General features: G+C 55.5%; 6 protein-coding genes across 6 annotated transcripts; 2 read left to right on the top strand and 4 right to left on the bottom strand.

The window, feature by feature from the left end:
* Positions 1 to 1,654: 1,654 nt before the first annotated feature.
* Positions 1,655 to 3,088, bottom strand: ATEG_10032 (uncharacterized protein; the record flags this gene model as incomplete). The annotated part of the gene is made up of 2 exons (XM_001209334.1): positions 1,655 to 2,574; positions 2,797 to 3,088. The coding sequence occupies 2 exons, from the start codon at positions 3,086 to 3,088 to the stop codon at positions 1,655 to 1,657; spliced, it is 1,212 nt and encodes a 403-aa protein (XP_001209334.1).
* A 644-nt stretch (positions 3,089 to 3,732) lies between these two features.
* Positions 3,733 to 5,163, top strand: ATEG_10031 (class I SAM-dependent methyltransferase; the record flags this gene model as incomplete). Its single annotated transcript, XM_001209333.1, has 2 exons — positions 3,733 to 4,561; positions 4,628 to 5,163. 2 exons carry the CDS (start codon positions 3,733 to 3,735, stop codon positions 5,161 to 5,163), a joined length of 1,365 nt encoding a protein of 454 aa, XP_001209333.1.
* A 1,499-nt stretch (positions 5,164 to 6,662) lies between these two features.
* On the top strand, positions 6,663 to 8,213 carry ATEG_10030 (adaptor protein STE50; the record flags this gene model as incomplete). The annotated part of the gene is made up of 3 exons (XM_001209332.1): positions 6,663 to 6,930; positions 6,991 to 7,152; positions 7,201 to 8,213. 3 exons carry the CDS (start codon positions 6,663 to 6,665, stop codon positions 8,211 to 8,213), a joined length of 1,443 nt encoding a protein of 480 aa, XP_001209332.1.
* A 678-nt stretch (positions 8,214 to 8,891) lies between these two features.
* Positions 8,892 to 12,108, bottom strand: ATEG_10029 (Na+/H+ antiporter Nha1; the record flags this gene model as incomplete). Its single annotated transcript, XM_001209331.1, has 2 exons — positions 8,892 to 9,421; positions 9,543 to 12,108. The coding sequence occupies 2 exons, from the start codon at positions 12,106 to 12,108 to the stop codon at positions 8,892 to 8,894; spliced, it is 3,096 nt and encodes a 1,031-aa protein (XP_001209331.1).
* Positions 12,109 to 13,308: 1,200 nt separating this feature from the next.
* mvp1 (sorting nexin Mvp1) lies at positions 13,309 to 15,687 on the bottom strand (the record flags this gene model as incomplete). Its single annotated transcript, XM_001209330.1, has 4 exons — positions 13,309 to 14,112; positions 14,170 to 14,291; positions 14,376 to 15,116; positions 15,180 to 15,687. 4 exons carry the CDS (start codon positions 15,685 to 15,687, stop codon positions 13,309 to 13,311), a joined length of 2,175 nt encoding a protein of 724 aa, XP_001209330.1.
* A 455-nt stretch (positions 15,688 to 16,142) lies between these two features.
* On the bottom strand, positions 16,143 to 19,782 carry ATEG_10027 (uncharacterized protein; the record flags this gene model as incomplete). Its single annotated transcript, XM_001209329.1, has 3 exons — positions 16,143 to 16,835; positions 16,888 to 19,682; positions 19,731 to 19,782. The coding sequence occupies 3 exons, from the start codon at positions 19,780 to 19,782 to the stop codon at positions 16,143 to 16,145; spliced, it is 3,540 nt and encodes a 1,179-aa protein (XP_001209329.1).
* Positions 19,783 to 19,979: the final 197 nt, after the last annotated feature.

Here is a 19,979-nt window from a genome sequence, read left to right as displayed (position 1 = left end):
GCCTCATCCTCGAGCACGACCACCTCACGCAGCACCTCCTTGAGGGCGCGCACGCCCTGCTGCACGACGGCCTCGGGGATGCGCACGTCGACGCTGTCAAGGTCGGCGTCCCCGTCGCCGTTGAGGGAGGGGTCGAGGAGCGCGGACGGCGGCGCGCGGCCCTCGGCGGAGGCGACGACAGCGGCGACGACCTCGTCGAAGCGCTCGCAGCGGCCGGCGCGGAGGAGCTCCTGGGCGAGGTGGCGGATGCGCTCGGTCCAGCCGGTGCGTTGGAGCGCGCAGAGGAGTGTGGCGTGGAGGTCTTCGAGGGCGGTCGTCGAGGCGAGGTGTGTGAGGAGGTCGGTTTCGAGCGTGTCGGGGGAGAGGGTGGTTGGGGCGGGATTTGAGGAGGGCATTTTTTTATTCTCTTCTCTTATTCTGCGGTAGCGTCGTGGTTCTGGGGATGGACGCAGGTCGAGTTGGAGGCTGTGTGTGGGTACGATGGGTCCGGCCCGGATTGACGATGGATTATGTATGCGCGAGGACTGTAGGGGACGGGGGATGAAGGAGGAGGAGGCGGCGGCGGCGGTGGTGGTCGGAGAGGCTCAATGCGATCGATCGCGATCAGGCCCTTTGGTGGCTCCGCTCCGCTTCTCCGGGTCTCTGGCGTGTGTCTCAGTGGTTGTGGGGGTGGTGTGGTGTTCTGTGGGCCCGCCGGTGGTGATGTAGAGTCGCTGTGAGTGCGTCTGCTGTGTAGATACCTCTCTCTGTCTGTCTGTCTGTCGTGATGTCGTGATGTTGATGTACTCCGTGTGGATCTATCGAGAGGTTGTATCGCGGGCGGAGAAAAAAGATGGTACGGCGGCTGTGGGGGTGTTCTTCCGCCACCGGGTGAAGGATGGCTGGACAGATGGATCAGGGGTATGTATCCATTCGACTGGGAGATCGAGACGAGGTTTGATATGCTGGTGGTGCAGGCGTGGTTGAATTGAAGTGGCGAAGCTGTGGTGACTTAATATTTCTCTTCGGCAAGAATCAGTATCATAGCACATCGACTATCACCGAACATCTTCAAACCACGTCTTACCGAAATACTAAGGATGGAAAGAACGCAGAGATTACAAGGTTTCTAATAGGGTACATTACACGCCGATTAGCCGTCTACTATAAAAATATATAGTATATGCTAACTCTTATAGGTCGTTATGCTTTCTAGAAGGAATTTGCTACTCTTTCCTCTTCACAGCTACGTTAGAAAGAAGATATCTACTGATACTATCCGTTGCCACCTCTAGAGCCTCTGCTTAAACGGCAGAAACAGACTCTCTAAAACCTCCAGATGGAGCTCATTGTAGATAACTGATTCGTTTCAAGATATAATCATTGCATTCCACCTGCCCATGGATCACTATTATATAATGCAGTGGGTTTCAATCGCAAACGAAAACCCTTTGCTCGTAGAGGACTCAAGCAAAGTAGGGCTGGAATTATCTCGACTCTACTTGTGGAACAATTCAGCTTACTTTAAGGATCAAAAAAGCCCATTTACTTCGCTAAGAAACCTTCACTATAGAGAAACAGGTACATTGTATAGACATAGCTGGCATAGGAGTTATTACTTAGGCGGACCTCGATGCCATCTCAAGCGAGGCTTATAGCAGAAACCGGTGTTATCCTAGTAAACTACTCTCACCCGCCACTGGGTGCGCAGGCCTCGCGCTAGGACAAAACAGAGGAATGCAACGGCTTGCATCAACCCACAGAACAATATCAGAGCCCGGTATCCTCCCACCCCGTCCGATGGTTGAACCTCCACCAGCCGCCCAGCAATGGGAATGCTAACTAGCACCCCCAGACCGACCATGGTGTATGTGGTTCCAAATCGTTTCCCAAAATCCTCCGTCCGCGTGATCTGCGCTACGCATACGGGAGTCAGGCTGATCGCCGAACCACTGGAGAGCCCAAAGAGAGCAGCGTAGCTCACAATTGCAGCTTGACTCTGGGCGCAGGACACCCAGAGCCCCAGGGTCAACACAGTGGACATTGCAGTTGTTAGAATCATGATATTGAAACGCCCCAATTTGTCTGCGGCGTACCCCGGTGCCAGCCGTCCAAGGACGGATAGTCCATTGAGGATCGACATTAGTTGGTAGGCCAGCGAGAGATCCATCTCATTCGCTCGCGCATACGAGGTCAAGTATACCAGTGGAATCGCCGCGCTGCTATCCGTCAAGACGATCCCCAACGATGTTAAGGTAAACGAGGGGTCGCGCAAGGCTCGGATTTCAATGGTCTGAACTCGTTTTGGATGTCGGGGTAACCGGGTCTTCTGCAGCGAAACTGCGAGGATGCATAGGATTAGGGAAAGGAAGCCTAGGATCCGGACGGCCCAAGCGAACCCAACTTTCCCGGTAAGACCTTTGATCATGATAGGAAATATCACCCCACCTATGCCTCCGGCTGTAGTTCCAATGCCGGTCGCGAAGGCCCTACGCCGGAGGAACCAATGGTTCATGCATCCCAAGCTCGGCGTAACAAGCATCGAGGCGGCTATGCCACCCAGGACACCGACTCCCAACATGAATTGGTAATATTCTGGATGAATGGCCGGGTGGTCAGCATAAGCTCAACCGACATGTTGTTGTGGGATCTGTTACCTGTCGCAACACTTAGGATCATGATAGCGGCCACAAGCCCAACAGTCCCGGGTATCAAAACGTAGCCCACACCAAAAGCGTCGAACATGGGGCCTTCAGGTCTCCCCATGATCATGTCAGATCCTCTGCAGACACCTTGGACTTCGTGAGAGGGCCTCACCGGACTGAACGCTTCCCAAAAAGAGCAACGACACGTAAAGACTGGAGATCCAGCCAACTTCGGACCGCGAGTACGCCTGCAGCTGATGACTGCTGAGCCAGTCCTCAAAAATGCCCATGGTGTTCATTAGACCAAATGACGGAAGCATCCCACACCACGCACCCAGAACAACACTCCAGGCACGCCAGCCACCCTCCGGATAGTCATCTGGATCGTTGTCGAGACACTCCTGGAGTTGTGTCGCCCTTTCTACCTCCCTATCAGTGATGTGTTGAGACTCGTAGGTGGACATCTCTTTTCGCGTTTTGACAACTATTGAGGTAGGTTTCATGGGCTGGGCCGAGACTGTAGCTGAAATTATAGGCTTCAGGGTGGAAGTAGTTTAGATTTGGCAATTGAGATCAGCAAGGGGTGCACGGCGCCGTAAAGGTGGCTTGGTTACCGTCTGCCATGGTCTTGCTTTTTTGCAATCAATTGACCCCCAATTGGCGTACACTCTTGAAATCCAGGAATAAATCTGCAAGGTGTTTGCGACTCAACTTCCTGACTCAAGAAACTTATCATGTAGGAGAAGGATTCGGTCTGCCACACTAAAATTCAACTTGCATATATGCATTAAGATGCGTCATTGTATATGTTCATATTCAAGTGTAATGGCTCAACGCCCAACAGCCATGATTCCAGGGATGTGAGTAGGTAACTGTGATGATATGTGGGAAGCAAGGTATGACTTCTCTTCTAGCGGTGTGATGCAATATCGGCGTACGGAGATGCTGATCCCAAATAACGGCCAAGGGATTGCGGCGATTATTTAAGTGGTGACCATCCCGTTATTGCCTCTACTCATGTTAACCCTCGTATAACAACCCTGAGGAGTATGTGTCTTTCTGTCTCCGTGATGTGAACAGGGTAACTAACACAGATAAGATCTGAACCATGACCGCAGGAGTGGACGCACTTTTTAGCAGCCTGGGAGCTCGCTATGAAGCTGCCTTTGGAAAGGACAAAGACCTGCAAGACTTTATTGAGTTTGTAGCCAGAGTACTCCCCGCGGAAAGCCGAACATTGGATGTGGGCTGTGGGACAGGAAAGCCAGTGTCATTCTTACTTGCATCGGCTGGCCACAAAGTCCACGGCATCGATATATCGGAAGAAATGGTGACGATAGCAGCGTCTCAGGTTCCGGGGGTTTTCCATGTGGCCGATATGAAGACATACCAGCCACCTGATTTGTTTGATGCAGTCTTCGCTATTCGCTCTTTGTTCCAGTTGCCACCGTGTGAGGTGTGCTCGATGATCACCCGATTCTCCCAGTGGATCAAAATTGGAGGATACGTGATCCTGGGGGTGACCCCGAGTACCTCTCTGTCCCCGCAAAAGGCGACTTATGATCCCACTTGGGACTGTGTTTGGATGTTTGACAAGCCGTGGATGGGGAGTTATGTCAACGATTTGTTTCTATCGGAGCAGCGATGGTGTCAGCTCCTCCAGGAGTCCGGCTTTGTCCTGGAAACCGAGCCTGTCTCGTACCTCTTCTCGCCCTCGGGGCAGGAACATGCACCCGAGGCCCACTACCTCATTCTCGCAAGGAAGGTCGAATTGGAGCCGCTATTGGGACCATACCCGTTGCCGAGACGTCTCAGGCCGCTGCAATATGAGCAACCCAAGGATCTTTTCAGCCATCGTCTGGTGAGTAACGACCTTGATGAGTTATTTGGACGCTTGAACAGCGCGGACGTTCTATGTATCGGATCACCCCAGAACTGTAAGGCTTCCGGAACTCTTTGACTCTGCTTCCCGCATTCTGGGCTGAAGCGGTAACCGGGAGCAGATGGACGCTTCGCAAGCCCCCAATATCAGTTTCTCGATGCACGGATCGAACGATCATCCTTTACCCCGAGAACGTTTCGTACGGTGCTTGCCATGTGGCAGATGGACTACGTGTTGAACATGGACAAGACTATTCAGAAAATGGTCCACGCCGCGGATCGAATGGATTCGAGGATTGTGATCATCCAGGGAGGACCGTATAATGAAGTGCTCCAGCTTCTAGGCTCGGTAACTCGATCCTGTCCCGTTGGCCATCAAGGATATCTCCTACAGTCTGCTATCCGGTGTCTTACCAATTATGGGTATGGCAACATCAAACTGCACCGGATCGAGGCCCGGTATGACTTTCAGGAAGAGGACCTCTTGGACCGTTGCAGCGCAGCCGCAGAGTTGTTAGCTGGAATTTGGCATCAGCAGCATCCCCAATGCGAGCGGATCAAGGAGGCGCTTAGGGAGCGCCTTCAACTCCATTTCCGGGTTAATGCGCACTCGATCGCTCACGGGATGGTCGCTATTGTTGCAGGGTTGTCGTTGTGAGTCAGAGGAGTGTTTATCGTTATTCATATCTGACACTCGCGGCTTTATACTGTATAAGGAATCTGGGGGAGGTTCCCAGGGAAATAGAAGATCGGACTCACTATAAGAGACAGTGGCACGAGGCGGTAGTTGATTGACGTTTATCATACTGCCCTGCATCGTCCCAGAATCCTACGTCTTGTTCTCCAGCATCGTATTGCGGCACATTTACTATCATTCTCGGAATTACAGTAACTGGAACTTGTCAGACTAGAGCCGTACGGCATGTTGCACTGTTACATTAGGTAACATTACATGTACATCGCGTACAGAACTGCTACAGAGGTCTACCATACGGGAGTCTGGTGGGTTGAAAATATGATGATGTGTATTCTCGATGCAGATGTAATAAAAAAACTGTATACAAAGTTCTAGCTAGCGGACCTGTATATATTGCCAGGTCTACCATCCGATGCTATTCTACAACTACAACCAGTCGACTTGCTCTATCCTATAGGACAGCACCAGCATCTGGCTTGGAGGTATATCGAACCAGCCACTAGCTGGCGCAATGATGCGACTATTGAATCCGCCAGAATCGACTGGCTGGAGTGCAAGGGGTATGCCCCTGAGGGACGGAGTACTACTACTACTACTACTATTATTATTCTTCCCTGGCATGCAGCTGGTGAAAAAGGAAGATAGTCCGGCTTCTCCAGCGCCACAGCGGAGGGTTCGGGGCTCCAGCCCAAATCGTCCATGCTCCGGCACTATTAGGAGAGGTGGACGCTGACATCGGCCCCAGTTGACCAGCGCTATGGATGGTGTGCATGAACTGTTCTTTTTTTGGGACTGGCGCGGGCTATAGAAGGAAAAGGAGAGGAAGTACTTGTATAGTTATGAAGTATAGGTATATTAGGTGATAAAACATAAAATATACCTAGAAAATCGAAAAGTCCAGACAGTATCACGTGCGGCGATCCCAAAAGAGCAACGGCGCTTTTCCTTTTTCCCTCCGACTTTCATCGCGTCGTCTTTACAGCTTCATCTTCTTCTTCACTCTCTTCCCTTCTCTTCTCCTCTTTACGTCTCATCTTTTTCTCTCTTCCTCTCGTTCTATCCCTTTCTCCTCCTCTCGTTACTTCTTTCTCCCTCTCTTCCTCCGCCTTTCTTTCTCGCCCTGTCGACTCCGTCACTGTCAGGAGATACATAGCCGCTAGCTTCCCCGCTCGACCATCCTCGACCTTGGCTTCCCTCAACTCGATCAACACGCCTGACGACTCTCCGACCGCTCCGTCTCTCCGTCTCCGTGCATGATTCGACCACCCCGTACACTTATCTCCATCGCTCCGTCTCACTGACTGGGTTCGGCGCCATCTCCGCGTCTCGCGCCTTCCCCGGTCCCAGCCGCTTGCCGTCCCGTCCATGCAGCAGACTCTTGGCTTTCTCCTTCGTCCTCTTGCCTGATCATTCTCTCGTTGTGGTCGATCGGCTGCAGACTCCCCATCCGCCCTCTCGCCATGTCTCTTCATACCTCATATCACGCCGACTCCGACGCCGACGACGAGTATGAGCGCAGTGTGATCACCTCACCTCATCTGGCCACCGACTCCGAGGCCTCACCTACAGACTCCGAATTCCCCTCCGCCGAGCATACGCCCACCACCCTGGCCCACGCCGACGAGAACCCCCATTCCCCCAGGACCAGAATCACCGAATGGACCGCCGAGGAGTGTGCCAACTTCCTGGCGTCGCTGGGGCTGCGTCAGTACTGTTCGGCCTTTCTAGGTGAGTACTCTTCGAGGCCTTTGTAATCCGAACTCGACATTAATCTCCCGTCGCCGCTAGAAAACGAAATCGTCGGCGAAGCGCTCATCGCTCTGAAACACGATGAGCTGAAGGAAATGGGCATCGCCAGCGTGGGCCACCGACTGACCATTTTGAAGAGCGTGTATGAGACCAAAGTGAAGCAGGACATCCCGCTCGATGCGGACCACTACATCCCACTGTGTACGCCTCCTGCTCGTCCACTGCAGACCGTCTACTGATAATTCGTAGCCGCCGACCAGAGTATGAATGAAAATGCCACCCAGGAAGACATCGCTCGGCTGATCCAGTCGATTCAACTCCGGGACGAACGGATCTCCAGCGTGGAGTCGGAGCTGCGGCGCGTTGCGGAGGATTATCGCCGACTGCGAGAAGAACTGCTGCCTGTGTTCAAAATGGCCAAGGATCGATCGCAGCCGCTACCGCCGCCTTCGTCGGGTCCCGGGATGGATGCACATCACGACAGCCAGCAGACCCTCGTCTCGCCCTCCACCGGCATCACCCTCCTGGAACGCTCGGCCTCGGGCATTTCACGCACCTTTTCGAAACGACTCCACGGCGGCACGACTCCCAAGAACAATTCTCCCACACATATTCCCCCGTCGATCCACGAGAATCGACCGTACAACGAGGGCGCGCTCGATCCTATGAGCACGATGAACGGAAAGTCCCAACTGTCGCCGGGGATGCCCTCCCCGACATCTCCGGGTGCGCACTACGGTGCGCAGACCTTGGCCTCACGATCGTATATTCAGCCAAACTCTCACGCCAGTCGAGTCCACGACCACCATGACGACAACCTCACGCCGCTGTCCCGCTCCGATCGCCTCAACCCCACCCCAACACAAACTATGCGACCAGAGCTTCCCACGCGATCCGACTCCCGAGCGGGCGGCGGTGGGGACCCTCCCAGCGTCGAGATCTTCAAGTCCTTCCGAGTGTCCATGGAAGATCCCTGTCACAAGGTCCTCCCCGCGGCGCTGAAGAAGTACAACATCAACGCCGACTGGAAGCAATATGCGCTCTACATCGTGTACGGCGACCAAGAGCGGTGTCTGGGCCTGGAGGAGCGGCCTCTTATCCTCTTCAAACAGCTGGAAAAGGAAGGCCGCAAGCCCATGTTTATGCTCCGGAAGCAGCTGCATCCCATCGACAGCGCCTACGCCAGCGGGGGTTCGGCCCCCAACAGTGCCGGCTTCGATGGACGACAAGCCCAGATCAACCTCCCGGGAGGGGTCCTGTGATGGCCCCATCGGCGCGCGGAGAGACCCTGTGGCAAGCTACCTGTTTGAGATACCCCGATGCACGACGATTGATTATTTCTCGGGTCGATCCGACCTGATCCTGGTTATAACAGCGGTGTTTGGTGTTGGGCTGGCTGGCAAAACTACGAGCAGCGTGTGGATCTTCTTCATCCATCTATCCACTATATATTTTTGGTTTCATTTCTCTGGATAAATTCATGATTTCTTTGTTTGATCCAGCGCTGTCGTTGTTTGCCTTGCTTTCATCATGAATGAGCGGTGCATTTGCATTTGCATAATGTCATTGGATGTCAATCAATATTCTTTCTGGTGATTACGAATAGGATAGGACCAATTGAAGCTGTAGTAATATATTCGGCTAGTACTAAGTACAAGAAGGGTAGTTATCTCCCAGGGCGTCGGATCCCTGGGTCTGACGATATGGTTCTAAACCAAAGCCAATCAGTCAATCAGTCAATCCATGTACAAGGAAAAAATGGCAATGAAGACAGGGCATGTTATGCGACGTAATAGTGCAGCGCTCAAATGCAGGACCAGAAACAGGCAGCACACCAGCAAAATCAAATCGACAAAACACTCCTGTACACAGAAGCCCGCTCCTCATGTATTATTTTGATCTCTGTACTTCTGTCCTTCTCATCTGTTCATCTAAAAAAATCAGTTCTCACGTCCTTTTTCGCCGCCCCAGGAAATCCGCGGCCGATGCGACGGCGAGTTGGACGACCCCGAGCCCGAACCGTTGCTCTCGGAGTTGCCGGCCTCCCGGCTGCGCGCCGGCTTGGTGCCATCCGCAAACTGCACCTTGCCGCCATTCGGGCTCTCCTCGCTGTCGTCCTCGTCGTCCTCCACCGCGTCCGAATCTTCCTCCTCGTCCGAACTGTTGAGCTGACCCAGCGCGGCTAACCGACGACGCCGTTCGGCTGGGGTCTCGCCCGTGTCGTCGATGGACGCCTGGCGCGGGAGCGGAGACAACCCGGCAGCTTCGCGGAGCTGTGCCGGTGGAACCCGCTCGGTGCCGTCATCCTCGGAGTCGCGACGTGAGCGTGGACGCGGGGTTCCCGGGGTTGGGGTCAGGTTGCTACGGCGGTCTTCCGCAGCGGTGCCGCGGCGGAATCGGGCCAGCGAGGCGGCGACGTTGTCGCCCGGCACGATGGGCCCGTCAGAGGTGTCCTCTTCATCGGTGGCCACTTCACTGTCGGAGGGGAACTCGTCGTCATCGGCAGGTTGTCAGTGGCCGGCGGAAGGGCGTCCTTGCGGCGGTCATTTGAGGGCGACCGGGGGTAGTGGATTCCTGTCGGTCGGCCTCACGAGCAGCGTCCTTGACGCGTTCGGGGGTGCCAGTTTGCTCGACGAGGTCGCGACGGGCCTTGGGACCCAGGTTGCGCAGCTGCTGCACGAACTCGTGCTTGTTCATGCGCCGGCCCTTCTGATCATCCTCGGCCACGGTGAAGCGCAGACCGTCGTCACGCAGCCATTCGTCCTCCTCGGGCTTCTTCGGGTTCGCTTGCGCCGACGACTCGCCTTCCTTGCCGCCTTCCACACCGAACCAGGTGCCCATGCGCGTGAGTCCACGACGCACAGGAGCCGCGGCCTCGGGCTTGTCGGACGACGATGGGATCGAGTATTTCTTGATCACCTCGCCATCCTCGTCCTCGACGATGATCGTGTTACCGAACTGGTAGGCGTGGGCAGACCGGGCCTTCGCCTTGGCGGCCTTCTTCTTCGCGGCAGCGTCCTTCTCCGCGGCTTCCTGATCATGCTCAGCGCCAGGCTGGGTGGAAGCACCTTCGGTAGCAGGCGCCTTGCCGAAACCCATCCATTGTCCCAAGCGCTTGCGGGCCTTTTCGAGCGGGTGACCGGTCGTCTCGCCAACGGCCTGCTGGATCTCTTCGCCCTCGGTCTTCTCGTGCGGCTGGCTCTTGGACTTGGCATGTTCACCGGTCTTCTCCTGCTGCAACTTGTTGCGCTCTTCTTCGATGTGGCGCTCGCGGGCTTCAGGGGACACGTGGCTGATGTCCTCGGTGCGGAGGACGTTACCCTCCTCGTCTTCGATGATCATGTTGTGGCCTTCCAGGTAGACTTCCATGGCGGGCTCGCGGTGGAATAGCTCGCGTTCCTTGCTGGGCGGCGAGCCTCCACGCTCGATGTCGTCGCGCGTTTCCTTTTCTCGCTCCGCTTCGGCTTCTTCGGCCTTGCGCTCCTCGCCCGTAGAGAGGTGGCGCTGCGGCATAATGGCCGACTGGCTGATGGGGCCACCGGCACCATCATCCACACGACGACGGCGGCGGCGGCGACGGGTCTTGTGGGGTGGCTTGATGGATGGAGAGTCGGTGTCTTCGTCGCGCACGCGCCGCAGGAAGTTACCCGGAACACCGATTGGTGGTAGCGTGCCAGGCGGATACTCGGGCTCGTTGGAGGAGTTCTCAAGCTCTTCGTCCGCCTTGCGGAAGGACATGGAACCCTTGGCAAGGGACTGGACACGCGGCAGCCGGTTCATCCACGACGGTCCCTCCTCGTTAGCGGTGGTGTAGGACAGGGTGATGGTGAGTGTGTTGATGCGTTTGCCGAGGGTGAAGACGGCGATGGATGAGCCGTGGACCAGGATCGACGAGATGACCAGGAAGGTGGTGATGGGCCAGATCAGCTGCACGACGTAGAAATCCGCCGTGCCGGCTTTGGGTAAGTCCCCTTCGGATAACGGCTGGGTGCTGTCGGTTTCCAGCTCGGCGCGGGCGAGAATGCAGGCGAAGATGGCGCCTACGCCAATGGGGCCAAAATGGCCGGCGAAGAGGGCCTCGCGCCAAGTTTTCATATCGGGGATCAATGGTTTGCAGAGAAGCATGATGGGGATGCGGCGGAAGAAAATAACCAGAAGGGCGATGACGACGAGACGCCAGGGGGTGAGGCCAATCTCGGCGTTGTTGTAGTCCTCCCAGGGCACGATGGACCCGAAGTAGACAAAGTACGCCAAGTTGAGCAGCAAATCAATGACGTTGGACACGTGCGACTCCTCGGTCTTTTCGGTGAACCAGCCGTCGTTGCTGAAACCCACGCCACAGGCGAAGCCGATCAGCAGGTCGTCCATGCCGAGTAAGCTCCCAGCGCCGGCGCAGAAGACGGCTAAGACGAAGTAGAAGACGAGGAAACTCTCACGATCGATCAACTGTTTGCGCTCGGCGAACTTGATGGCGTGGCGGGCGGCGTAACCGATGGTAAAGCCGAAGATGGCGCCCAGGATGCACTCGTAGAGAATAGTGATACAGATCCAGTGAAGGGCAACCTCGTTGGGATGGCCCATGTGCCGAAGGATGTAGAAGGAGAGGTAGATGAAGGGGAATGCCATGCCATCGTTACAGCCGGACTCGGCAGAGAGGAGGTCTCGCAAGTGCTTGGGAACGCGACGGGCGAATTTGCCCTTTCCGACAACGGAGGAGGCCAGGACGGGGTCGGTGGCGGTGACACAGGCGGCACAGACGAGACTCTCGATCCAATTGAGCGGGACCATCCACCAGATGAAGAGACTGGTGATGAGCCAGCCCCAGGTCATGACGGGGACCAGAAGGAAGAAGACAGACTTCCAGTGGCGCTCCATGTAGGCCTTGGGTAATTCGACACCGACGGCGAAACATTGTACGACCAGAACGATGCGCGAGCATTCCAGGGTGATCTTGTCGACATTGCCCCAGGAGAGGGGATTGAAGAGGTTGGCGGCATGGGGACCGAAGATGATGCCGCAGATGGTGGCGACGGTGGCTTCACCGATGTAGAGCTTCTCTTTGACGAAAAGGGAGCATAACATAAACAGACCAGTGAAACCGCCGAGAATCATGTAGGCCAGGTGCGGCTTATCGATGTCGAGATGGTCCCAGGCCATGATGGCAACGGGGTCGGGCGACGGGCGGCGTCCCGATCAGACGGTGCAAGGGGGGTATTGCGCGCGGAGGAGTCGCCTGAAACCGAGAGTCGGCATGCCTCGGGGTCGAACTGGAGGGGAGATGCAGACTGGGGATCTCCTGAACGGGGGAAGTGCGTGGTTAGTGTGCGGGTGTTGTTTTTGCGGCGGAGAAAGCAGCACGAGGAAGAACCACAGGGCTGAGGGACTTACCGAATCGGGCAATCCGCTCTCGGCCAGATTCCGGACTGCACAGGAATGCCCTGATCAATCTCAAGGGCGAGAGGAGGCGATATAGGGCAGCAAAGACGTATAGAAGACGCACCGAAGACGACCAGAAGTAGGGGGAAAAAAGGTCGACAAGAAGGACAAGAAAGTCAAGAGGGGATAAGAGGCGCAGGAAGCGACCCAAGACGCAACCGAGTCTGGGCACCAGCCGGGAACAAACCGGAGTGGAGAGGCGGGCGAATGACGCCAAGACCGGGCGACTGGGCGCCTGTCGAGAAACCTCTCGTAGGCAGAGGAAGAATCGGGAGTCGTATCGAGCCGGGGCTGGCAGATGACGCGGATGGGAGCGATGGAGACGGCGATGGAGTCGAGAGAAAGCTGAGGGAGTGGGTCACGGGATCTGGTGGTTCGGAGGTCGGCTGGCAGAGTCCGATCGGACTGACCCGACGGAGAAGGTATGTGGATGGAGAAAGTGTCCCTCTATTCTTTCGATTAGAAACACATCTTTGCTCCTGTGAGATCGTGGAGAAAAGAAGAGATTCGTGGTGGTCCGGAGTACCTATGTACAGTAGAATGGTACTCCGGAGACACAAGAGGAAGGAATGCCTGATTAGATAAGCGTGCCCAGCCTTGCAAGGCGGCCAAGCCCTTGGCGGACGCTGATTGGCTGCTCCGGCGGGGGTTCCGCTGATCGTTTATTTTTGCCACTTTTGATTGATCGATATTATTATCTATGTTTTTATTCATTTTATTCTTTGTTATTCATTTTGATCATATTATTGATTCAGTTGGATTCTGCTTACTTCCAAGGTTACTACCTAGACTGTAAGGCACTGCAATGGACCAGTCCCATATTCCAATAATAATACTCATCTGCACTCGACTAACAACCTGGTATACACTGAACATCTAGCAAACATCCCCCACACTATCCCTCCGTGGCGTATACACATTCTAATCCCCCAACGGCATCCCCTCCACCTGGTCACTCAACGACCGCCAATTATCCGCTTGCAGCTCCGAATACTTCACCCGCTCCTGGCTCCAGTCCTGATGCAGCCGGCTGATGTGGTACTGGCTCTGTTGGAAATACACCAGCTCGTCGCGCACACACTCGCGAATCAACACCCCACGTGCGTGCTGCTGCACAATCGATTCCTTGTCCTTGAAGATCGCCTCCTCCACCTTCTCGATCTCCCCCGGTTTCATCGTCCCCGTCGGCCGCTGCCGGAGTTCCTGCAGCTTGCGCTCATTGCTCTCAATCCGTCGCTCCAGCTGCGGGATGTTGTTCCGCGCGTAGCGATCCCGCCGGTCAAACATCTCGCGCACGCTGACCAACGTGTCCCGTTGGCGTTTCAGGTCCTCCAGCATGCCCTCCTCCCACGCCCGTGCCTCGTCCTCCAGCAGACTCTGACTCGCCGACAGATGCCGCGCCGTCGCCTTGATCCCCTCGTTCAACAGCGGCACGTCGTTCGTGTCCATCGCGTACGTGTCCCGCGTCATCTCCGTCAGCGACTGCAGCGCCAGCGAGAACCGCAGGTGGTCCGCGGCCAGCCCTTCGTTGCGTTTCGCCAACCGCTCCAGCAGCGTGCACAGGTTGATATACACCTCCGCCGACCGTCGCACCCCACTGCGGACCGTCTCAAACGTGTCCGTCAGCGTCGACGGCAGCGAGTCCTCCAGATCAGGGGGCAACGCCTTCCCCGTAAACTCATCCTGCACCGAGATTGTGGCTTGCTTCCGCCATACGGATAGTTCCTACCCCACGCTATTAGTCCCGTAGTCCCACCCCGAGATCTGCCGCGCGATACATACCGTAGGCACCGTCAAAAACATAATCACCAGTTGCTCCTGGCTCAACACCGGGTGGCGCACCAGGGCATTCGTAAACCGCACCAAACCCCGTCGACGCTTTTCGAGAAAGGAATTGGAATCCGCTGCAAGGTGAGTGCCATTGACTTAGGTGAGTGAAAAAGAAGAGGTGAGTAAGCTTATCGTAGGAAGCCTGCGCCTAGACGTACCTGCAATTCTCTTGGGCGGTAGCAGCGGCAGCTGTCGGAAGGGGTACCGCTTGTGGAGGCAGTCCAACAGCCACACAAAATCACTGTATCGTCGAATCACCGTACTTCCACGTCGCGCACATTTCACCTCGTAGTTGCGATGCTGGAACATGAACATGCCTTCCTTCTCCGGCAGAAGCGTCACCGTCACCACTTCCTCCACATGCGGACTGGTCACTCGGTCGATCCCCAGGGACCGTCGACGGGGGTGGTTAGGATCATTGTTGTCGCCGCTGGGGGGACCAAAGCCTCCAAGTCCTGCTCGGAGTGGCCCTCCCAGTCCACCACCGCTGCCGCTACTGCCGAAGCTCTCGCCCCAACCAAAGCCGGCGTTGGCGGAGGAAGCGCCGGCGTCGGGCTGGCCGTTCGTGCGCTGGCCATCGGACGCGTCGTTGGCTTTGGTGTCCTCGCCGGATCGGCCAGACCACGCGTTGGTCGCCGACCGCACGCTCCCAAACCCGTTCATGATGGGCGCAGGGACATCAGCCTGCGCATGCGCATGGCCCCGATGGAGATCGGGGCTTGCCCAGGGGTCGGCTTCGAGGCCACCCATCGAGTCCCGCCCGGACCGTCGAGATTGTGCCGAAGGGGGCTCTTGCTGAGGCGTCGCGGGGGGCGGCGGGGTGGTCGGTCGCTCGGCAGCCGGAGCTTCCTGTCGGGCGCGCAGCGTATCGAGGTACGAAGTCTTGGGGATCGGGAGCTCTACAGGTAGTCTCGGTTAGTGTGGTGTTCTAAGCTGGGGGTCCGCGCTATCAGAATACTCACTCTTTCGGCGATCGTCTACCGCGTCGAACGTCAGGTCTTCACCCTCCTGCGCCAGGCCTACCAGCGCCAGAAGAACGTTGAACTCGCCGCGACCCAGTCCCCCGGCGTTGTCGATGTCGCCCGATACCACAAGGTTGAGGATTTTGGCCTGGTCGGTCGCAGTCAGGCCACTGCTGGACAGGATTTCCCGCACCGACGTCAGACCGACGCCCGATCCGACGCGATCCCCCACATTGAGGACAAGATCATAGGCATCGATGTAGCTTTCAGGGACTTCCGAATCGGCGAGAAGGGTCTTCACGAGCTGATGACGCGCGGCTCGTTTGTTGGGATTGCTGTTCCATGGCGAACCACTGTCGTCATCCGCGAAGAGGGAAGAGGAGCCGTAGTTGGGGCCCGTGCCATTGCCCCCTAGTGATGGATCATCGGCGAACAGCGAGGACTTGGACCTCTGCGCGGAATTTCCCATCGAGGAGGAATCATCCGGCGATGTGCCAAAGAGAGACATGGCGATAGATGGTGGAGTTCACCCAGGAGTCGATCGATTGCGGTGAGAGTCGAGTAGGCAGATGCGGAGGCGATGATCCAGTGACGCAGCGGAGCTCGGTCGGAGTGATAAGACGGACCACCCGCACCGGACCGGATGGATCGAAATCCCGAAGGGTAATTGACTGACGGGGAAGAGCGCAAGGAAAAGGGCCTGCTTTTCCTGAGAAGAGCGAGGGCGAGCAGAAATGAGGTAAAGAGAGAGAGGGAGAGAGAAACGAAGATAGCAGCTGGTGAGTAGCGAAGTTGATGAGGCGATGCTCCACCCGCTAGGCCTGATTTGATCATGCTATCTCTATGTACATAACTGGCTTACCTCGATCTACGGGGTACGGGGTACAATACTAAGTCCGTAGGTCAAGCATGAGATACTTAATGTATCAACAGTCAATCTCTATATACTATTACAACACTACCTCAGAACCCTCCGTCGCTAGAACTCTCCACTGCCCACTCCTGACTACAAGCGCCTCCCTCCCCCGACACGGTGAAATATCCCGCCTGGACCAGCATCTCCTGCCACTCTCTCTTTCCCGTTCCCAGAACCAACGAGGCATTGGTGTCCGGAGGGAACCACCGCTCCTTACGTGTTTCCGCCTTGCTACCCCCTTCTAGCGCTGCGCGACTCGCTCGTGTCTTCCGTACTCGTTTCGTACCCTGGCCGTCTTGGGATAGCAGACCACTCAATTGTAGCCTGTATTGTTCAAGGCGCAAGTCGAATGCCGTGATAGCTCGGATGTAAGGCCCGAGGTCTTCTGCAACTGGTCCGAGACCGTTCTCAAAGGACAGAGCCACCCGTCCAACCGGTGGGGGGAAAACGTAGTCCGGCTTCATCACCGGTTCGAAGGCGCGGAGAAGGTCACCATGACTAGGGCCCGATGCCATGGGATGCGTGATCTTGGCCAGTGACTTGACAGCCTGAGTTGTTTCGATATTCTTTTGCTGGCTCGGCCGGAAGACACGTCGTAGAAATGTGGCATAAGTGTTCCCGATGGCCACAGGGAGGGACGTATAGCAGGGAAGAGGCTCCGTGACCAAGAGCGGGTAGCCTTCCAGATAATTCGCGCGCTGTTTCTCAGAAATGGACTCGATAGATGTATCCAGCACATCCTACATAGGGTTAGTTCTCACATCAAAGACTACGTCAAGGAATCGTAGTTACCTGATTCGCATCAAGCGACAGATCAGCGGCGAGAATATCAAGATCACTTCGGCTGTCCATGAGGTCCGAGAAGCGCCGTAAATGTTCCAGTTGCTGTTCTCTGGACCCCTTCGGTCGACTTTTGGCCAGCGCATCGATGTCCGACCACTCTTCTGCATCTTGAAGACTGAGCTGCCACCACATGAGAGACTCTTGGCCCGGCTCAATCTCGCTGTCCAAGGTACCGCACATCAACATGTCACGACTGAACCAGCCCATAAATTGCTCGTAGGTGTTGAGGCTGATCACTCGCAGCGGATTTCCCTCGTCATCCAGGTCACACCCGCGAGGCCACCGGTCAACAATCCAGTCAAGACCAGATTTCTCACTTCCCACAGCCATTTGACACCAGAAATTGAGTTCAGTGATTGACCTCCGCAGGTCTTTCCCGGTACTCATATAGAGCGCATTAAGGGCTTCTCGTTTCAGCAAATGGCCCTCGTTTGCAGCGATGAGTAGAAGATAGTCCACGGCAAGGTGTTGAGGCGGAGGACGGAAACGAAGGATGGCATGGAATGAGATGTCCTTCAATGGGATACGACTCTCATCGTTGCAAGTGATGATAATCGGGCGTTTCGACTGATTAATTAATGTGAGTACGCCGGACCAGAATTGCCGATCTTCCTCAAAGAGGACGTCCGCCTCCTCGAGGAGGATGAAAGACTGTTTCTGCTGGCGCGTTCTTTTTGGATCGCCCTCCTTCTCAAGCTCTTTGTCTTTGCAATGACCGGCCTTCTTGGTATCCTTACTGCCGGCGGATTTGAAAAAGCCCATCAGCTTGTTTTGCTTGTCATCATTGGCGCCAGGGGCTGGAGAGCTGTGATCTTGACGAGAACTTCTCTCATCGAAGTTGTGCACAAGATGATTGCGTGTCATATCTCCGACCCGCTCCACAATGTCTCTCGCATTCCGCCGGCTGCCAGGATTAATTTCGAAAACTTCAAAGTCGAGCTCTTTTGCAACAGCGTAGATCGATGCGGTCTTGCCGCAGCCTGGAGGACCGCTGACAAGAATTGCATTGGACATCCGACCTCGTTCGGCCCCATCCCTTGAACTCAGGGTGAGATCGCCAGCCCGGATTACGGTCCGCTTGGAGGAGACTGTCACAGCCCCGGCGAGCTCATCTTCATCTGAATCGGAAACTTCATCCATCTGGTAATCTTCATCGGAACTTGACACAATGAAGCCGTCCAGTTTATCTGTCTTCTTGCGCTTCTTCTTCTTCTTCCTGTCACCAGTCTGTTTCTCCCCCCCGTCCTTTGATGGCTTCCCTGTATCAACTGCCGATATCATCAAAAATTTCAACCAGTCGCGCAGCATCTGCACCTCTTTCGTGACCTGAAGAACTTGTTCAACTGAAGAGGGGGCGTATTTCTGTGCCCAAAGCAGACTATCAAAGTTTCCGGTATCGAAAGCGCTCATTGTTTTTGGTATAGATTCGTGCAGGCGGGCGATAGCTGGGTGGCAGGTACCGCTCAAAGTATCCTTGCCAGTGCCTGATAGCGAATTGTGGGATAGTTGTCTAGTGACTGCTTTTTGTAGGACATATCCACTAGCGGTATTCCTTCCTGGTAATCGAAGAATCCGGGTCGGTTCGTGAGTGAGGTTTTGCAAACCCGGAGACAGTACACTCTCTTTGTCCGAGACGCTCACAGCAGCCATCTTCGATTTCTTGGGGCCTAAACCAAGAGGATGGTCTACGGCACTCCCTGGTAAAGTGACATCGTCGCATTGGCCTCGAACGTGAGAGAGCCCTCGCGGCGGCCAGATGGGATGAATGGGATCCGGAGCCTTGGATGGCCGATGCTTGAAGGAGTTAAACGACTTCATGAAGGAACCTGATGGACTTTGGCGGTTGGGAGCGTTGGAGGCTGTCTTCGTGGCTTGAGCATCATGAGAGGCAGGGGATGAACACGTCTCGAGCTTGCGTGTGGGTTTCTTCATGAAGAAAGGATGTGTTGGCTTTGGAGGTTCATCCTTTTTGACCGGTGGAGGGGCAGGTTTCGGAGGGTTCGTAGGGGCATGCCGCCGTTTACCATTGAGAATGTCATCAATCAACTTGCCCAAGCTGTCTTCCTCGGTCTTAGGGTATTTGAAGACGATCAATTTGGTGCTAGTCACTCCTTTCCCGCTCTTTCTTTTGTTGTTCGACTTTTTCTTGGGATTTTCCTCCCCCTGGGGTTTGGAGACAGGGGAGCTCAGAAGCTTTCCGTTCGCGTTGAGTTTGATCGTCTTCCTCTTAGACGACCTTTCCTTTTGGCTGGTTGGATCAGTGTCATTTGGAGTGTCCTCCGTAGGGCTAGGTGTCCTTTTAGTCGGGTCAGGATGATTTCCAGGATCTGTGGAGGGCGCGGCAGAGGGAAGGTCAGGTTCCGGACTAGGAGTTGCTTCTGCTGGCAATTCGGTTTCGCCCACGAGAACATCAAGTTGTGTGGGTTCCTGTCCTTGCGAAGAATTGTTCTGAGGCGTTATATACTTGGTTATAGATCCATGTGCGGCACCCTCTTTACTATGCCTATCCGTCTTTCGTCGTTTTCGTCTCCCCGTGTTGGGATCGTGCTCCAGAGTCTCGTCGACCGGAGCGGCTGTCTGGAACGGAGGCAGTTCGTGAGATTGAAGATTCGACGCTTTCGAAGTCCCATCTGGCTGTTTGGTCATCGGCTTGGGAGTCTCGCAGGCAGGAGAGTCCCGCTTGGGGTCTCTTGGTAGACCATCTTCGGTGGTGGGAGGGATGTTGCCCGTCGGTGTGTCGATCTCTGTAATAGATCAGTCGCTGCTAGAAAGACATCTCCGGAGCGAATGACCTTTACGGAAGAAGGGATGGATGGCTCGATGCCCTTCTTGTCCCATTGCCATCATCAGTCCCGGAGCGCATGTATACGATGAGCGGGTGCTCATCGATGGGAAAAGGGAGAAGAAGGGAGCATGGATGCAGAAGAAGGGATCACAGAGTAGCCATTGGCAGTTCTCCCGAGTGGGTGAGGCGAATGTGAAGACCGACTGACAGCCGAGTGAAGTCGATACAGGAGAAAAGACGACGACGGCACGAAAGA

This window comes from Aspergillus terreus, genomic scaffold (assembly GCF_000149615.1).
Source record: "Aspergillus terreus NIH2624 scaffold_16 genomic scaffold, whole genome shotgun sequence".
Lineage (NCBI taxonomy): Eukaryota > Fungi > Ascomycota > Eurotiomycetes > Eurotiales > Aspergillaceae > Aspergillus > Aspergillus terreus.
This window is presented reverse-complemented; position numbering and strand designations above follow the sequence as displayed.